At 49.6% G+C, this 18,686-nt stretch overlaps 1 protein-coding gene across 7 annotated transcripts in view; it reads right to left on the bottom strand.

Moving 5' to 3' along the window:
* The window catches only part of MEAK7 (MTOR associated protein MEAK7), a 254,710-nt gene that overhangs the window by 119,522 nt on the left and 116,502 nt on the right, over positions 1-18,686 (bottom strand). For all 7 annotated transcript variants that reach the window (XR_013603851.1, XM_078671081.1, XM_078671083.1 and 4 more), the window contains one exon: positions 1,976-2,120. Coding sequence is in view for 6 of the 7 variants with exons in the window: in XM_078671081.1 (XP_078527207.1) it covers positions 1,976-2,120 (145 nt within the window). In the remaining variant the exon portion in view is untranslated. The remainder of the gene's footprint in view (positions 1-1,975; positions 2,121-18,686) is intronic.

Genomic DNA, 18,686 nt, shown 5'->3' with positions numbered 1-18,686 from the left:
ATAATGCGTAAGTTATTCCTACAGGATGTTCCTTCGCTATCTTCTGCTCTCATTTCCAGGTTTCTCACTCTGTTCATCACTTCTGACAGAGATGGATTCAATTCAGCGACCTCCAACCAGATGTACGCCATTGTGCGCTCCGTGTTAATCACCCTTTCTGCTATGCAGTGATGATCATTCTTTAGTAGGCTCGAATCTGTACCTATAGCATATATCTTGGTCTCAAGGGTTTCGCAGGATGCTGTGATCACTTGCATGATGCCTGCCAAAGTTGGACGGGTCTGGGCAGTCTCCTTTGTTGCTCCCCCTGCGCCTTCTTACTCGTCCATCTGTTCCTGCCTCTTGCCGGGATCAATGTTGTCCTGCACTCCTCATTTAGATATCCTCCCCATTCCCGGCAGGTGTAAGCCCGTCCCAGGGGCGTCTGACTGGTGGGGGCAGTGGTATCTTCACACCTACTGTGGTTGACCTCTGACTGTGTGGCTCCTCTGCCCTGAGGCACGCTGTCCTTGGGTGGTGCTGGCGACTTCACTGAGAGTAGCTCACTGCTTTACGTCCAGATTGTTAGGCCTCTTCTCTTGAGTGGATCTTCCCACCTGTGGCTGTTTGGCAGTGTTTGGTCATGGGTCTCTTGGCTTACCATTTATCCGGCCCGTTCCACTTGTTCCCCTACTCAAGGGCCTGTCTTCTTTGCTGCTTGTTGGTGAGGACTCGCTGCCAACTCAAGCGTGTTCGGTGGTCTTCATCTAAAGTTGTGGCAAACGCAGGCCTTTCTGGCTTTCCCACTCTTTGTGTAGGGCATCAACTCCTTACTTTCTGCCCTTCTGCTGCATCTCACTCTGCTTTACTTAGGGAGTCGTGTCTTGCTCTCAGCTTCCCGCTGCTCTGAACCGGCCAGGCTCCTCGCACAAGGGTGCTACAAGTTTTTGTGGCCTTTTTCCCTGCCGCGGCAGGCTTCCCCTCTTCAGTCGTACCTCGTCTCCGGCTGTGAGGGTCCAACCACTGTCTCTTCCCAGCTTTCGGCTCCTATTCAGCTACCGCCCCTCTACGCTTCAACTGCAGGTGAGCGCCCCTCTCTTCCACCACACCCCTTCTCACCGCATGGGCTGCACACTCCGTCGCGGGGCTCACATCGTCGACAAAAGGCCACTTCAAGCTGCCGAAGCCCAATGGTGGCGTCCGCCGGCTCAGGATATCCGTATCCTGTACTGCTTCAGGGGAGTGCTTCTCAGTGCCGGCTCTTCTCTGCCCCCGGCCTTCTTAACGTCTTCAGGGCCGGCAACACTCTTCGGTGGCCTCAACTGTGGCTCGCCTGGGACCTCTAGTGGTGGATCAGTTCCGCCTTAGATGTCCCTTCATGGGTCTCCCATCTGCACTGCACGCTCGGGTCCTAAATGGCATTTAGTTTCTGCCGCAAATCGTCCCCACGGGGCCCCAGTCACCAAATCTGACCCCATGCGTCTTGTTGGTGTCCCGGGCAGGGAAGTGATCAGCGCTCTCGCTCCACCAGCGGTGCTCGCTCCTCAGCTTGCGGCTGCCATTTCAGCCAGTATTTCATTACATCCTAACCACAATACTCTCACTTTTCTATCCACCAATCATTTTAAGCACCAAATCATTGAATCCGATGTATGTATGTAGGAAGGTATGCATGCATTAAGTGGATATACAGCACTAACCTAGCAGAAGAGTAAAGAGCACTTTATAGGGTCTAAGGCAAAGACACTGTCAGTGTGTTACTGGCGGGGCTGGTTGTTTCTCAGAGCGAAGGTTCACAGGCACAGAACTTGGTCAAAGTAGCTGCACAGAAAATACAGTCCCTTGTACAAACACACACTGCTCATTTGGTGAGCAAAAGATGACATCCGACACACTCTACAGTATGGAAGTAGACTAACACTATGGCATCCTCCATGCTAACACACAACACCAGGCAAGCACAACCAATTATTTAGCACCCCCCCACACACTTTACCTATAGGTTTTAGTTTTGAAAGGAGATGTGCAGACAATGCAATGCCGCCTGAAACAGAATCAAAGGAGTGCTTCAAATTCCAGCCATTTAGCAGTTTTCTGAACTGTAAGACGTGTAGCAGGGCACCGATCAAGTCATCTATAAACTAACAGAAAAAACAGAACAGAAAGCATTTATGGTCAGAGTTATAAAGCTGGTTTGCAAATAGAGATTGCTACACTAAAATAAAGACATGTTTTATCTGAAAATGTCTTTAGGTCACAGAAACTTTATTGTTAGATTACTTTTTAACCAGCACACGATGAACCCGGTTGCCTCTAGTGAGGTATATATTTGGAATTCTACTCAGTACTTTCCTAAACTGCTAATGATGATCCAATTATAAAATAGACATGAGATAATTCCAGAGTTCAAATCTGAGGGGGAAAAATACCCAATGTTCTTTCCAAGTTCATACTAGGAGCAAAAATACAACTGATTGACTGAACTACATCTACGAAATCTGAGAAGCATAAAGGGCTGCTTATAACATAGGCACCAAGTGCTAAAGGCGTTGGGATACAGTCTTTGAGAGCCAAACCAGCTTACTTGAAGCCTGTTTGCTGAATGATAAGGATTTTCATGGCTTTTGGCGATTATTGATGTAAATAGGTAAGGTTTAGGGTATGTAGCTTCATTCTACAGTCTAACCTTCCGTATTAGTATATCTATCTAGATACAAAACAATTAAAGTCTTTGGTATGTCAGGTAGGTGACGACTGGGTCTGGCACTCTTAAACCTATATATTAAGTCACTTTCTACGTAATCTAAAGTATTGAAAACATTCTTCAACATACCACTGCTTGCAGCACAGTTAAAATAGTTTATCAGCAAACAAGGTTTCCTAAAAAGTAAGCAGTTGGATTATTTGGGGGTCACATGCCACACAGCACCCTTTTCAATCAGACCTTAACAGATATATCATACCCAAATGGAGTGAGCTATATTAAATTCTCAACAAGTTTGGAGAAGTTTGGTTCATACTTCTTGAGGTCATTGGATTTACCAAATGACTAACATTGGTCTACAGCACAGGTACTCCCAAACTTTGTAAGAGACCCAACACAATAAACTTTGGTGTTTTGCCAAGGACCATACTGCTGGCTTAAACACTGCCCAATGCAGACTCCTCAAAAAAAGTATTGCACCGCAGTTTAATTACAACAAATATATATTTTTTTAAATGTTAGTGATGAATGTGCAAACATTACGGGTGAGCATTTGGCTAGTAATCATTAGTTTAGAGTACACTTCAATGATTAAAATCTCATAAATTCCAAACGTTATGATCTCCTCAGGTATGTAGAAAGGAATGTATTGGTTAGGCGGAGATCCTTTAGTTGGGCAAACTTCTACAATTGTCCTCAAAGTGGAAGGCAGAATGCAAGTCTTCAAAAGACCTAACATGGTAATCATTCATTTATTTATTATTTATTTTTTCAGCTTGTAAAGCGAGACAGCTAGCCAAAAAGGGTTTCCCGGCGCTAAAATGAAGGCTGGCGTAGCGTACGGTAAGAGGAAAATTATTGGTTAAATAACCAAGTCTTAACTGCCTTCCGGAAACGGTTGAGACAGCGTTCTGCACGAATGACCAGAGGGAGGGAGTTCCAGAGCCTAGGGCCCATAAAGGCGAAGGACCTCCCGCCCATCCTGGCAAATCTAACCTTGGGTACACAGAAAAATTCTAGGGTGGATGATCTCAATGTACGGGTAGGAAATTACGTTGACACCAGGGATTGAAGATATCTTGGCGCCGTTCCTGCTTTTATTTTATGCATGTAACATAAAGCTTTAAACTTCGCACGATTCTCCACTCGAAGCCAGTGAAGTTCCCTGAGATGTCGTGTCATGGGTTCATTTCTCTTGCAGCCACAAAGTAGACACGCCGCAGCATTTTGGACCATTTGAAGGCGACGGGTAACTGCCTTAGTGACCCCCAGGTAGAGCATATTGCCGTAGTCCAGCCGGGAGATCACCAAGGCGCGAACCACGGACTTCTGAGTTTCCGGTGGCAGCATCCACAATATCTTACGCAACCAGCGCAGGATAGAAAAGCAGGTGGCTGCTACTTTCGTCACTTGTGTCTGCATTGTTAGGCCCTGATCTATAATGACCCCCAGGTTGCGGACGTGTGTTGATACTGGGGGGATAGGCCCCATTTCCGCCGGCCAATGTTTAATGCCCCACAGGTCGGGTTTACTTCCGAGAATAAGAATCTCTGGTTTTTCTCCGTTGAGTTTCAACAGATTTTGGCTCATCCAGGAGGCTATTTGGCTGAGCCCTGATTGAAGAAGGGAGGTGGGGGACGTATCTGAGTGCGTGAGGGAGAAGACTATCTGTGAGTCGTTGGCGTAAGAAAATAACGTGAGGCCAGCACGTTTTGCAATGAGAGCTAGCGGGGTAACATATAAATTAAAAAGAAGGGGGCTAAGAATGGAGCCCTGAGGGACTCCAAATGGAGAGGCGTGGATCTTAGATGTCGAGGAGTGGGAGAAGACTTGGAAAGATCTGTCCGTCAAGAAGGATTCGATCCATTTCAGAGCCTTTCCGCCGATGCCTAGAGAGTTCAGTGCTCTAAGTAGGATGGTGTGGGAGATGGCATCGAAGTGACAAAGTTACAAAGTGACAAAGTTCATGACAAAGTTAGGTCTATAAACTCGTTAAGACATCCTTAGACCCCCAAACAACTTATTCTATTTAAACCAGTAGAGTCCAGCATTTTGCTAGGCGGAAGCCTCTCAATGTAGGTTCATAGATTAGGATGTGTGAAACTCCATGTGTTTAAAGTGGAGCTGGTGGACATCAAGAGTACTTATCTACACCTATATCTATATAACACAGTGAGTATTAAACTTCATCAGTAGGTATCAGGAGTGATAATTCAAAGAGATCCATCTGCAGATTTCAGAAAATGGAACGTCCATTGAAACAGTTGCTGCACCAGGTGAAATGCTTTCATATAAGGAAGCCGAAGTACTCCAACAGCCGTACTAGGATAGAAACTGGAGGTGTTACGTTTTAGCTTAAGTCCTACCAAAGTATATCCTGCCAAAGTGTATGTTTTGATGTGTGAATACCCATCCATGGATTCCAGGCCCACTGTGCCATGAGATCCAAGCTGCACCAAACTCACTGATGAGGCCCAACAAGTGTGAAACCAGTCTGGGGTGCCTTCTATCCCTGTCTAAAGGGGACATGCCTTGCAGTTTAGGCCCAACTATTCTTGCTGGAGGATGACCAAGTCTCATTTGCATATAGTCACTGTCATGAGTGGCAAAAAGCCCAACTCTAAACATACATTTCCTCTGCATCCATTGAGAAAACCACTTTATTGTCTTGATTCCATCTCATCTGCACGAAAAGATGTACATGTGTTCCACATTGTGGAAGCAGCTGAGCATATAAACAGCCTTGGGGTCATGAATCAGACTCAAGATGACCTAAGCCACACCACCAGAAGGATAGCTCATAACTTTAAACCTGTGTAGATCAAAGGAAACAGGTGATCGTTTGCAAGAGATGCTCCTCGAGCTTCGGAATCAGAGATAAAAACCCTGTTATATTCTGATCTCATAACATTCATGTATTCCATTGCTTTGAATAAGTCATAGAGGAGGTGGGTGAAAAGTAGCCTGCATGTCTTATAAAGATCAATACGGAAATAGTCTTCTGCGAGTCTTCCTCTTATTCATATCCTTGATGGCTTTCAAGATTTCATCAGATTAGTACTTCATTCCAGTGGCTGGCATGCCTTAGAGGAGGCAGGCATTTTAAGAAGGAGATGAAGAACTCTTCCACTTGTACCTCATCACAGTGATCAAAATGGCAAAGGTTCTCAAAGATGATACAAGGGACGCCATTTTGACTGAAATGTGCATAAGTAGTTTGGCAGCTTTATTATACATTGCCGGCATCGCACTAGCAGCTTCTTTTCCTTAAATTAGTATTCTAACAACTTTTCCTAGTTTGAGACAGGTGAAGAACAACTATGCTTGAAAAGTAAAGAAGGCATTCAATTTATACTTGGTAGCTTCTAGTACATACAATAGTGAGTTAGAAGGACTAGTAGAATATTTTCAAGTCTTGGCAACTATCAGTTTTTGTGAGGGACATTTTATTTATTCATCGCTGCCCTTCCATCTTGACATGTCAGAAAAGCTCACCCTCAGGCAAACCTAGCCTGCTGCCTGTAGCATTTAGGACAAGAAAACAATCTTTATTATCCTCCCAGAAAGACTTTGGCAGCAGGCAAACTAAACACTTCTTTTTAGGTGTCCAGAGTACAGTGGAATTCATTCTTCATTGCTTATTTCTTGGACTAGTACAGATAAGATTAATTTAGATTTTAATGGGTGTATGATGAGAGATAAACTTATTTTACAATGTACAACGTCGTGGAGAATCGATTTGGTGGTTTTAAGATAACCAACCCCTAGAGTGGATTCCATGAATGCATGAGACAAATTAATGTATCCCATCTCTCTGTGAATCAGGCCCCATAGCTCCATTAGAAAATGATCTTGTAAATGTCCTTAAGAATGTCTTGGTCATTACCAAAAGCAACATCAGCTTCCTCAAAAGGAAAAGGATAGGTTCAATGGTTGAATTCCATTTTCCCCTCATGATGGTTCAGTTCTGACTACTTTGGTAACAATCTTAGATATTTTAGCGAACAAGGTGCCGTTTTTCAAATTGATAGCATTGGCTGTGCCAAACATAAGTTTGGGGCCTAGAAAGACCAACTTCACAGAAGCATGTCAGCCTTCCATGTTCGACGAGGCTTTCATCACCCTGCAGAATAGATTCTACTTGCAGAATATGGCCATGTCACATTTCTTGTTCGTTGGGTAAGGTTTCAGTTCTGCAACCTTTCAACACTCTGCTGACCAAATGTTTCTTCACTTTCTCAGACTCTTAAAGGCAAGTGTGTTTCCTGCAGTAGGACCATTTTTAGACTAAGCAGTTGTAACAGGGGAGAGGGAGGAAGGCTTACCCCGGGAGAATGGTGGAGTCCGTGCCTCGCTGACCCTGCTCCCCCTCCTTCATTCCAGACTGACCCGTGGAGGAACGATCCGTTCGACAGAGACGTGCATGACGAAAACAGCGGCCCCTTTAACTGGGCGTTTGCTTCCGAGGAGGAGGAACCGCCCCCTGAGGACGTCAGCCCTGCCGGAATGATCAAATGCCAGGAAGTGTTGTATGGAGGGCGTGTTTTCACCCCGGAGGAGCGGAAGGAGGAAGAAGTGACGGTATCGAGCGGAGAGAAGGACGGAGACGAAGAGGAAAAGGCCCCGAAGGAACATCGAGGAGGCGAAGTGGAGTCGGAGAAAGAAGGAGAGCCAGGAGGCCAACGACCCCGTGATCCGCCGTGCCACACTCCCGAGGGAGGAGTGTGGCTGTCACAGGTACGGCGGCGTTGGGCAGCCTGGGTGGGGAGCCGGAGCGCTCACGTGTAACTAGTGTAAAAAGCCCTTGTTTGTTTGCTCCCCGTTGTATCACCGTTCCCTCCTCCACTCCCCGCTTCCATCCCTGTACCTCACCTCCTACCCCTACCCCTCGCACACCGTGCACTGAGTTGAAAGAGCACTGTACACTAGGGGATGTCCTCACTACCCCGGTCCCTAAAAGGTGCATAACGTGGAAAGAGCATACATTAACAGCATCCCTCTTTCTGGTCTCTTCCATGTGACGGAGCTGGTCTGAGTCCCGCAACGCGCCTCCCCAAAGAGCAACAACAGACGGAGGAAAGACATCAGCCACGGATCCCTGCGCCTTCTCCCGAGACCGCTTGACCCAGAGGAGGAGAAAGACATTTGTGTTCAAAAGCTCTTTAAAAATAAAACCTTCTTTGCCTGCAACACCTGGTGTCACGGTCGTCCCTTCACCCACGCCCATAGTAGTTTAGCACTTTCTACTCCTTGATCTATTGATTGAGGCCATGAACGTGTCCTGAAAGCACCACAAGGTATTTTCCACTTGTCAGTTGGGAATGAAGGTAGAGCGACATCAGTCAAGGAAGAGACTCCATGCAGTCATGGAGGACATAAGTCATGCAGGGAGTCAATACTCAGTTGGTGAGCAATACACCGAAATAACTTGAGCACTTGTGAAGTAGATTGTTGACATTCTGCAACATAAAACATAATGAGAGTACCTTAATGATTATGTTGAAAATGTAATAAAGAGCCGGTATTGAAGCAAGGGTGGTTTGACATCAAGGCCTGCAACTAGAGAATACACCATTCTTAAAAGTTACGTTTTTTTGTGAAAGTCTCTAGAGATCTCCTGAGGGTGATAATATGTCTCTAGTCTTAATTAAAGAGGAAGTGTGTACTATCTCTTACAGTCCTTCAGATATTTTCCTCTTGTAACAAGAGACAAGGAGCCTGGTTGCTGGGGGAAGTTCAAAGAGGTCAATACAGCATATAGGGTTGAAGTTTTGATTGTATATAGACAGGTGCGAGCCGGAAAAATGCGCAATCAGTGATGCACAACTTCTTGAAAAGAATACTTTTGTTTATGAGCAGTCAAAAGATATTGGCCACGATAGACACAATGTGCATACAAATGAAAAAGCATGCCATAATGCATGCTGCCAGGTCTGATCACTTGAAATTTAAATAACAAACCCTTTGGGGAATGCAAGTAGCACAAGTAGAGGTCTCTGCAGTAATCCAGCCTAGAAAGAATTGTGCCCTAGAAGACCACTTTTTGAGAAACGTTATAGAAAATTAAGGATGTGGTCCTGTTAACTAGTCACCAATGGGACAAAGTATTGTCCATAAAAAAATCACACAATTCCGGCGTGGCCAGGCGGTCCAACATGGTGGACGCACCGCAAAGAAGCTCCTTTAAAAATCCCCTATTTATCCTGCCGTATCGGCCACCAAATGTGTACCTCTGTCAACTGTAGCTGCCACCTATGCCCTGCTGCTTCATAAAAGTGGTCTTGGAGTCGTTCATCGGGCCGTCCGGAGCAGGGGCGTGGTACGGCCTGGCGATCCCCGGTGTTGCCTGGGCGGCGGTGCCAGAATGTGGGACGAGCAGCCATAGCGGAGATCCGATGATCTGTGGCAGCAGCGGGCTGCCTCGCAACATATCTCCGAGGTGAGCTGATCAGTAGCTGCGATGCAGGGACTGCCATACTCCCTACATACGGCTGGTGATGCAGTTCGGCGACATATCGGTCCGCGGGGAGCCGGCTCTTGGCCTGCACGGCCCAATGAGGCGGAAAGAGAGGCCGGAGCGGAGGCTTGTGCTCGGGCCGCCCCCCACTACTAAATAGAGCGTGCCAATTTATCCGGCGGCCAAAGTGGTGCCGACCGCTGCAGCAAGGGATATGGCCCCCTGCCCCCGCCTCTACTTTGGCAGCCATTTCAAGCGCGAGGCGCATTGGTTATCGGGGCGCGGGCCTAACAAAGTTGTCGGCTGTGTGGATCGGAGTGTGAAAGGGGCGGCCTGATTGAGCTCAGATGTGCAGATACACCTTCGCTATTAAGTGGGGTCCGCCGAATCGTCTGGGCAGTGGGTGACTAAAAGTAGTGCCATAGGGGATACTGCTCCTCGCCTCTTCACCGGTGGCCATACCGGGTCGCAAGGAGCAGAGTACATCCGTGTGGAAGGTCTGACTGGAACTCCGGCTGCAATCTCCACGTGCGGGTGTCTGCGCGTGCTGGGCCCCCTGCCTGTGCGGCCAGTACCACAGTGCAGTCAATGGGCTGGAGTGGACTTCGGGGGCTGTGGACACTGGTGGAGGTCTGGTGCAATACAGTTCACTGAAATGGGACCGGTGGGGGTGCGCTGCCCTCGGCCTTCTCCATAGCGAGGCGATTACGTACTCCAGGGATGATTCGAGAGGCTGGTCTCCGGATATACAATACCCCCCAAATTTGTGACTGGATATGTGATGGTGGCCGGTGGCCTTAATCTCAGCACCACTTGCGACAACATATGAGCATCCGGCTGTGGCTGTACACGGGTTGACCCGGCTCCAGAGTTATGTCCCTGTTCCCCACACGCCTATATATTAAACTCAAATCCCACACCCACCAATGCCGATGGCCCCTGAGTAATCTGAGGTGGCCATACTTCTGTCTACTCTGTAACGAGCCATTGCCCTGGCCCGATCATACTATTTCCAACTCAGTGTACCGCAGGAATCACTCCCACATTAATTTTATCAGCATGACCAAAGATAAGCTCTCCAGCATGACGGCCAAGCAAAGCACCCCAGAAAAATATACTGGTGCCGCAGCCCCGGCACCAAATCCAAATCCTGGTGGGTCGATGTTGCCCATGCCCGTTAATGCAGCTAAACTGGCGGCCACAACACAGTCTAGAGACATGCTTGAGGCCAAGATTGGAGCAGTTGGCTCGGATGTCATGTTGCTCAGGCAGGATCGCCGCAACGCATAACCAAAGCTGAAACCAGGGTATCTACGGTTGAAGATGTGGGGACTACCCTTCCTAAGAAGGTGTCCACAATGGAGATGATCACAAAGGGTGTGGCGACATGCGCGGAAGACGCGGAGGGACGTGCACGTAGAAATAACCTGTTTTGCGCGGTTTTCCGAAGGCTGCAAAATCAACGAAATGGAGGTTTTCCTCGTTAAATGGCTGAGCGACTGGCTCCCAATGGTGTTCTGTCCCCCAGCTTTGTATTGTGTGTGCACTTCGGGTCCTGCTGCAGAAACCACCACCCGGTGCCCGCCCTAGACCTATCATTACGAGGTTTTTAAACTATAAGGACAGAGATGCTATCCTGAAGCAAGCCAGGCTCAAGGAGACCCTTCACTATACCTCATATCCTATAATGGTATTTTCGGATTATACGAGGCTAGTCCAGCAGCGCTGACAATCCTTTACTCAGGGTAAAGTTTGAATGCGGAGTTTAAAGATCCAGTACTCTGTGCTGTTCCTGGCCAAACTGCAGGTGACCAATAAGTCGCAGACACACTCCTTTGACTAGCCTGAAGAGGTGTTTACCTGGACAGATGAAGCCATTAAGCTCAACTCGCATACTCCTCCTAGAATAGACTCAGACTCGTCGTCCGGGGGTCCAGGCAACAGGTTCTCCCAGGCCAACCACAAACAGCACAGCAGATTGCAATCCAAGAAACGCTTCAAGACTCGCAGCAAGTCCAATATCCGAGCTACAGAGAACACAATATGAAAGATAGTATACTAGCTCCTGCGGACTTTGTTCATTTTGTCCATACTGCAGATGGCATCTACAACATGGGCAACACGTATTGATGCTTTCCCCTTGACACTGCAGACTCTTGTATGTACAAGGGGGCTTCTATTGGGATCCATTGGCAGAGGGTAGTTTCCGACCCCCGTTGGTGTTGGGACACACATCACGCTGCGACAGATGCTTCAAGGTTTAGGGTGGGAGGGAGGTGGGTGGAGTTTTGGGAAAGTTCCTGTTTATGTTTTTGGTGTCATTTCTCCACAATCTCCATGCCTTGTCTCCATTCAGTGTGCCATCCATGCACTGTCTTCTATCTACCTACATCACTGCCAACTACCTCACTAGACATGACTAAGCTGTATGATAGATGGCTGTGAATCGTCAGCTGAAACGTCTGGGGCGTGCTGGATAAGGTGAAGACGGAGTAAGTATTGCGCCAGGCTAAGCGCTATGAGGCAGATGTCTTCTTTCTGCAAAAGACACACTTACAAGGCAATAAAACACCGTGCCTGGCGCGTTTTGGGTATGTTCTGACCTTCCATTCCGGATGCACTAGGGGCTCCCAGGGCTTAGTCGTTATGATACACCATAGAGTCTCCTTCCTACACGATAAAATATGGTCTGATTCCCAGGGTAGATACATCGATACTGGCACTCTATACGGAGAACTGATTATTCTAGGCAGTGTGTATGCCCCTCTGCCGTTAACATGGAACCTAACAGAGTGCCTATTGAAGTTGTGGACAGAAATTCCCTCGGGCCTGACAATAGTTGGGGGTGATTGGAATGATATTATTAGCCTCCATGCAAATAGATGGCACAGTACAGGGAACACAGCAGAAGCGCGCGGGTCGAAGTTGCAGCTCCTGGTACAGGGGATGGATTGGATTGATACATGGCAGAGGCTACACCCAACTGACCGGGGCTACACAGACTTCTCTAGCACGCACGGATCTTTCTCTCGTATTGACTATGTCTTTCTGTATGCAGCGTACATACATAGACTCAAGGTGGCGGAGATCCTGCCCAGGGGTCTCTCTGACCACTTCCCTATGCAGCTGGATTTGGGCCTCGGCTCCAAACGCCCCCCCCTTCCGGTGGCGAATGTCTTCATGGCATTTACAGGATGAACACTACAGAACGCACATGCACACTGCAATCACAGATTATTTCTCCCGTAACACACGCACAGTAGAGTCTCCTGAGACCCTATGGGCGCCCATGAAGCCAATACTTCGGCGGTGGATATTGTATATTGTACGGCGCAGCGTAAACAGCGCTGTGAGAAATTGATACAGATGGAAGCCCAGCTTATAGACCTGGAGTTCAGGCGCAGAGGGGACAATGGCAGGGAGGCGCGTAGACAGCTGCTGAGGAAGTTCGAGGCCCTCCACCACCAGCGGACTACCACCTGCGCCTCATCCCTGGTGGCCAGTGGTATGTTTGTTTATCCTCCGCTTTATTGCTTTTATTGTATTGCCTGTATTTTCATTGTTGTGTCTGTGACTGCTGTTGTCTGTCTTCCCCCGCTGCCTGTACGTGGTCCGTGCCCCTTTTTCTTCCCTCTGTTCCCCTCGCTGTCCCCGTGCTCTCTCTGCCCGGTCTTTCCTTCTGTACCCATCGATGCCCCCGTGTCTCTGCCCGGTTTTCCCTTCTGTTCCCCTTGCTGCCCCCGTGCCTCTCTGCCCGTTCTGCCTACTGGTCTTAGCTGCCCTGTATTTCTGTATTCTGTCTTTTGGCCTCTGTGCCACTCGTTTGTCCGGTATTTCTGTGCCCTTTTTACCTTCTTTGCCACTCGTTCTTCCCTTGTTTTTGTCCCCCATTTGCCTTCTGTTCTACTCGGTTTTTGTGCCCGTCCGCCTTCCGTGTAACTCGTTTTTCCCTTGTTTTTGTGCCCCTTTTGCCTTCTGTTCCACTCGTTTTTTTGTGCCCTTCTGCCCTCCGTCCCACTCGTTTTTATGTGCCCTTCTGCCCTCCGTTCCACTCTTTTTTTTGTGCCCTTCTGCCCTCTGTGCCACTCGTTTTCCCCTAGTTTCTGTACACCTTTTGCCTTCTGTTCCACTCGTTTTTTTGTGCCCTTATGCCTTTTGTGCCACTTGTTACCTTCGTTGTCCCTCACCGCCCTTGCCGCTGCGTACCAGACCCTCTGACTGCCCACTGCCCATTCGCTGCCCCCGCTTCCCAGCTGCTCCTCCCTCCCACCTACCCATATATGCCAGCCGCTGCGCGGCCACGCCGCTGGCGTGCAGAAGGTGCGCCTAAGGCAAGCCCGTCTGCGCCCATCCGCGACTGGACCGCGCCCAGGGCCAGAACCCCTGGCCCCCACCACGACGACCGCCGCCACTACGACTCCAGCACTCTGCACGCTCTCAACTCCGGACGGAGCCACACCTGCTTCAAGGACTCCCCGAAACGCACACACGGCTCCTTCACCTGCCGGAACTGCAGCTACACCAGCCTCAGAGCCGACGAACCACCCACCAAGAAAGACCCCAACCACCTCCGATGCATACTACTGAACACCCGCTCCGCACGCAAGCATGCCGTCGAGCTCTGGGACCTGCTCGACACAACATCCCTGGACGTCGCCTTCCTGACAGAGACCTGGTTTAACGACTCCTCCACACCCGACATCGCCATAGCCATCCCATACGGCTACAAGAGCACGCGCGGAGACCGCTCCAACGGAGTCGGAGGAGGAATCGCCATTGTCCACAAGAACAGCATCAGGGTCTTGACTAGCACCGATGACACGCTCAGCACCGCCGAACACATGCATTTCAAGATCCACACAGACCCTAATTCCAGCCTCAGAGGCACCCTCGTCTACCGACCCCCCGGACACCGCCCCCAGTTCAGCGACTCCATCGCCGACTTGATCAGCACGCACGCCCTGACCTCCACCGACTACATCCTCCTCGGAGACCTGAACTTTCATTTTGAGAACAACAACGACAACAACTCCACAACCCTGATCGATAACCTCGCCAACCTTGGACTGAAGCAACTCGTCACAACGCCCACCCACTCCGCCAGCCACACGCTCGACCCAGTCTTCTCAAGCCCGTATGTCTCCATCAACCACACCACCGAACTCCTCTGGACCGACCACCGCTGCATCTACTTTGCCTTCCAGAAACTCACCACACACCACTGCACCCAACAGATTTCCACCGCCGCTGCTGGAGCAAAATCACCGAAGACCAACTACACGCAAACCTCGCTCTCAGCCCACCCACTCAGACGCTGGATCGAGGACTGCACCAACACCCTCGCCGCGCTGAAGAAACCACCCACAGAGACACCAGCAAGAGGGCCAGCTGGTTCACCCCAGAACTCCTAGCCTCCAAGCAAGTCTGCCGGAAACTAGAGAGGAAATGGCACAGTGAACAAACTCCAGACAGCCACGCAGCACACAAGGACGCCATCCGCAACCACCACCACCTCATCAGGGCGGCCAAGAGGACCTCCTTCAAAGACCGCCTCAACAACAGCGCACACAATAGCAAGGAGCTTGTCAACATCGTGAAGGAACTCTCCAACCCCAGCTCCAACACCAACGACATCCCGCCGTCGCAAGCCCTGTGCGACTCCCTCGCCACCTTCTTCCACCGCAAGATAGCACACATCCACAACAGCTTCAACACCCAGACAGCCCCAACAGACAGCAACACAACAGACCCTCCATACACAATCGACCACAACCCCTGCTAGCCTGGGCCAGCGTGAGCGTTGATAACACCATCAAGACCATGCGCTCAATCCACTCCGGCTCTCCGTTGGACCCATTCCCGCACCACGTCTTCAACAGAGCAAGCAGCCCCATCGCACGCCACCTGCGCAAAGTCATCAATCTCTCCCTCGAGACCGCGACCTTCCCAGAGATCTGGAAACATGCCGAGATCAATGCCCTACTAAAAAAAAACAAGGCAGACCCAAGAGACCTCATGAACTTCTGGCCCATCTCTCTGCTCCCCTTCCCGGCCAAGGTCATTGAGAAAACCGTCAACAGACAGCTAACCTGATACCTCGAAGAAAACAGAATCCGGGACCCTTCCCAGTCAGGATTCCGCAGCAACCACAGCACCGAGACTGCCCTCATCGCCGCCACCGATGACATCAGGACCCTTCTGGACAACCGCGAGACTGCAGCACTCATCCTCCAAGACCTCTCTGCCGCCTTCGACACCATCTGCCACCGCACACTACGCACACACCTCCATGCCGCAGGGATCCGAGACAAGGCTCTGGATTGTACCACATCCTTCCTCTCCGGCAGAACCCAGAGCGCTCGCCTCCCCCATTCTGTTCCAAAGCCTCCGAGATCATCTGCGGCGTACCCCAGGGATCCTCCCTCAGCCCGACGCTGTTCAACATTTACATGGCCCCGCTCGCACACAAAGCCCAACAGCACGACTTCAACATAATCTACTACGCCGACGACACTCAGCTGATCCTCTCCCTCACCAAGGACCCCATCACAGCCAAAGCCAACCTCCATGAAGTAATGAAGGTCGTAGCCGACTGGATGAAGACCAGCCGTCTGAAGCTGAACTCTGACAAGACGGAGGTCCTAATCCTCGGCTCCAACCTTTCAGCCTGGGACGACGCCTGGTGGCCAATGGCACTGGGGGCAGTCCCGACACCCACCGACCACGCACGCAACCTGGGAATCATCCTCGACTCAACGCTCTCAATGACCAAGCAAGTCAACGCCGTCTCCTCCTCCTGCTTCAACACTCTCCGCATGCTCCGCAAGATCTACAGATGGATCACGACAGATACAAGAAAGACAGTCACCCAGGCCCTCTATCAGCAGCTGACTCGACTACGGAAAAGCCCTCTATGTGGAAGCCCCGACCAAGCTCAAACGACTACAACGCATCCAAAATGCCTCGGCACGACTGATCCTCGACGTACCACGCCACGGCCACATCACCCCCCACCTGAGAAAACTCCACTGGCTCCCCGTCAACAAGAGGATATCCTTCAAGCTTCTCACCCAGGCACACAAGGCACTCCACAAGACCGACCCAGCCTACCTCAACAGACGGCTCTCCTTTTACATCCCCTACCGCCAGCTCCGCTCCGCCGAACTCTCACTCACCACCGTCCCACTCATCCGAAGAACAACCACTTTTGGGAGATCCTTCTCCCACCTCGCCGCCAAGACATGGAACACCCTCCCACTGAGCCTACGACAGACCCAAAACCTGCTGACCTTCAGGAGGATACTCAAGACCTGGCTGTTCTATCAGTAGCGCCCCCACTGCGCCTTGAGACCCTCGCGGGTATGTAGTGCGCTTTACAATTGATTGATTGTGCAACATGTGTATGCCAGTGAATTGATGGACGAAGCGACAATGACCTCCCATAGCAGAATATAGCAGTGCGGAGATAAGTATAGTGCACTGTTGCACTGCCTCTGCCAATAGGCGCTCTGCCCAGGGGTTAGTGCACCTACGGTGGAGATACTCACTGACCCGTTACAAATGGCAGCAAGTTTTGCAGGTTACAATGAGGATTTATAAGGCCCCAGAGAGACCATTCCCTCTCATCTTGTTCATAAATATATAGATGATATACCTCCACGTGCCCTGGCAGACTCTGTGAGACAGGAATTGGAGGCCCCCATTACGATTGAGGAACTCCAGGGGGGCACACTCAGATGCGCCCTGGTAAAGCACCAGGCCCAAATGTCTTCCTGTGTGAATTTCACAAGCAATACCAATCCCTACTGATGATCCCATAACTAGTGGCACTTAAAGCCGTGCTAGACAAGCAACACCTTCTAAGAGATTGGCGTCCTGCCGAAATAGTAGTGTTTCAAAAACCGGGTAGACCCCCCGAGCATCACACTTCATATCGTCCAATCTCACTCCTCAATGTGGAAGCGAAGCTTCTTGCTCAAGTCAACGCCAATCACATTGCACCATACATCACAGATCTGATCCATCCCGATCAGGCGGGCTTCATGCCAAGCCAGGCCACAAGACATAATATCTGTCGTGCACACATTGCTATTGGGACGGCGGACAGCCTAGCGGAGCCAGCTGCGCTCCTATTGGCCTACATTGACAGGGCATTACACTCTCTTAGCTGGACCTACCTCTATGCACTCTCGAGTCGGTTGAACTTCAGTCCCCCTCCTTAAACACATTCAACTTCTAAACAGACTAATAGGTAGTAGTGTTCCCTGAAAGGGAAGAACCGCACATCAAAAAAGAGAAAAATGAAAATATGTCTTACAGTAATGAGCGTGATTAATTAGGTTACTATATATTTGAGAGGGGTGCTCAAGTAACAGCAAACACCTACTACATAAAGGTGCTATTAGCACGTTATGAGACTCAAAATGATATTAGGCATATGAGGATAGTGCCATAAGTTTAATGGTATACAGAGCATTAAAATAGTCCACAAACGTCATTCATTGATATGTCTTTTATCAATTTCTTATAGATTCCCAGCACACGATTTAGGCTAAATCGTGTGCTGGGAATCTATAAGACATTAATAAAAGAGATATAAATGGATGACGTTTGTGGACTATTTTAATGCTCTGTATACCATTCAACTTATGGCACTATCCTCATATGCCTAATATTATTTCGAGTCAGACTGTGAACAGTATTTTTCCAATACCATGTTGGAGTGATATACATTGCAATGGGTGTGCAGTCATAGCTCTTTGTTTGTATGTTGACATACATTCAACTTCTATATACTGACATTACTGCATCAGTCCATATTGCCGACTCTATGTCTCAGGCCTTCTCCACTGGGCGGGGTACTCGTCAGGGGTGCCCCTTCTCTACCTACCTCTTTGCTTTGGCCATGGAGCCAATCGCGGCTTGGGTGCACATAGATGCGCAAATTCTGGGCTTCGAGTGGTCAAGAGAAGTCTCCTACCGCATAGCTCTGTATGCGTTTTTCCTCATGCATCCAGACCGGTCAGGCCACGACTGCTTAGGATAATGCAGATCTTTGGTGAGACGTCAGGGTTGTATATGAATGCCCGAAAATCATATCTGTGGCCCATGTGGGGCGGTTGTCACATGAGCAAGTGGACAGATGAGGTGACTGTGGTCCGGGACGGATTTAAGCATCTGGGGGTATACTTGTCGTCCTCCCAGTCCATGTCCTGGGAAAGGAATTTGGCCCTGTTATACGTACAAATTAAGGCGCAGACCCGTTCTCGGTCACATCGACCACTCTCCCTGTTTGGCAGATCCGCCATCTTCAAGATGGTCTCCCTGCCCAGGCTACTATACCAACTGCAAAATCACCCATACCTAATATCACCCACCTGGTTCAATCAACTAAATGATACTCTTAGACTCTTTCTCTGGGGTGGAAGCTCGGCCTGGGTGGCATTAAAAACATGCAGAGGCACGTATTGCAGAGGCATAGCAACGCCAGATGTTCAGACATATTATGCAGCCTCGCACCTTCTTATCTTTAATGACTGGAGGTAT

This window comes from Lissotriton helveticus, chromosome 12 (genome assembly GCF_964261635.1).
Source record: "Lissotriton helveticus chromosome 12, aLisHel1.1, whole genome shotgun sequence".
Classification (NCBI taxonomy): domain Eukaryota; kingdom Metazoa; phylum Chordata; class Amphibia; order Caudata; family Salamandridae; genus Lissotriton; species Lissotriton helveticus.
Note: the sequence above shows the minus strand (reverse complement) of the source record. Positions and strands in the feature narration are given on the sequence as shown.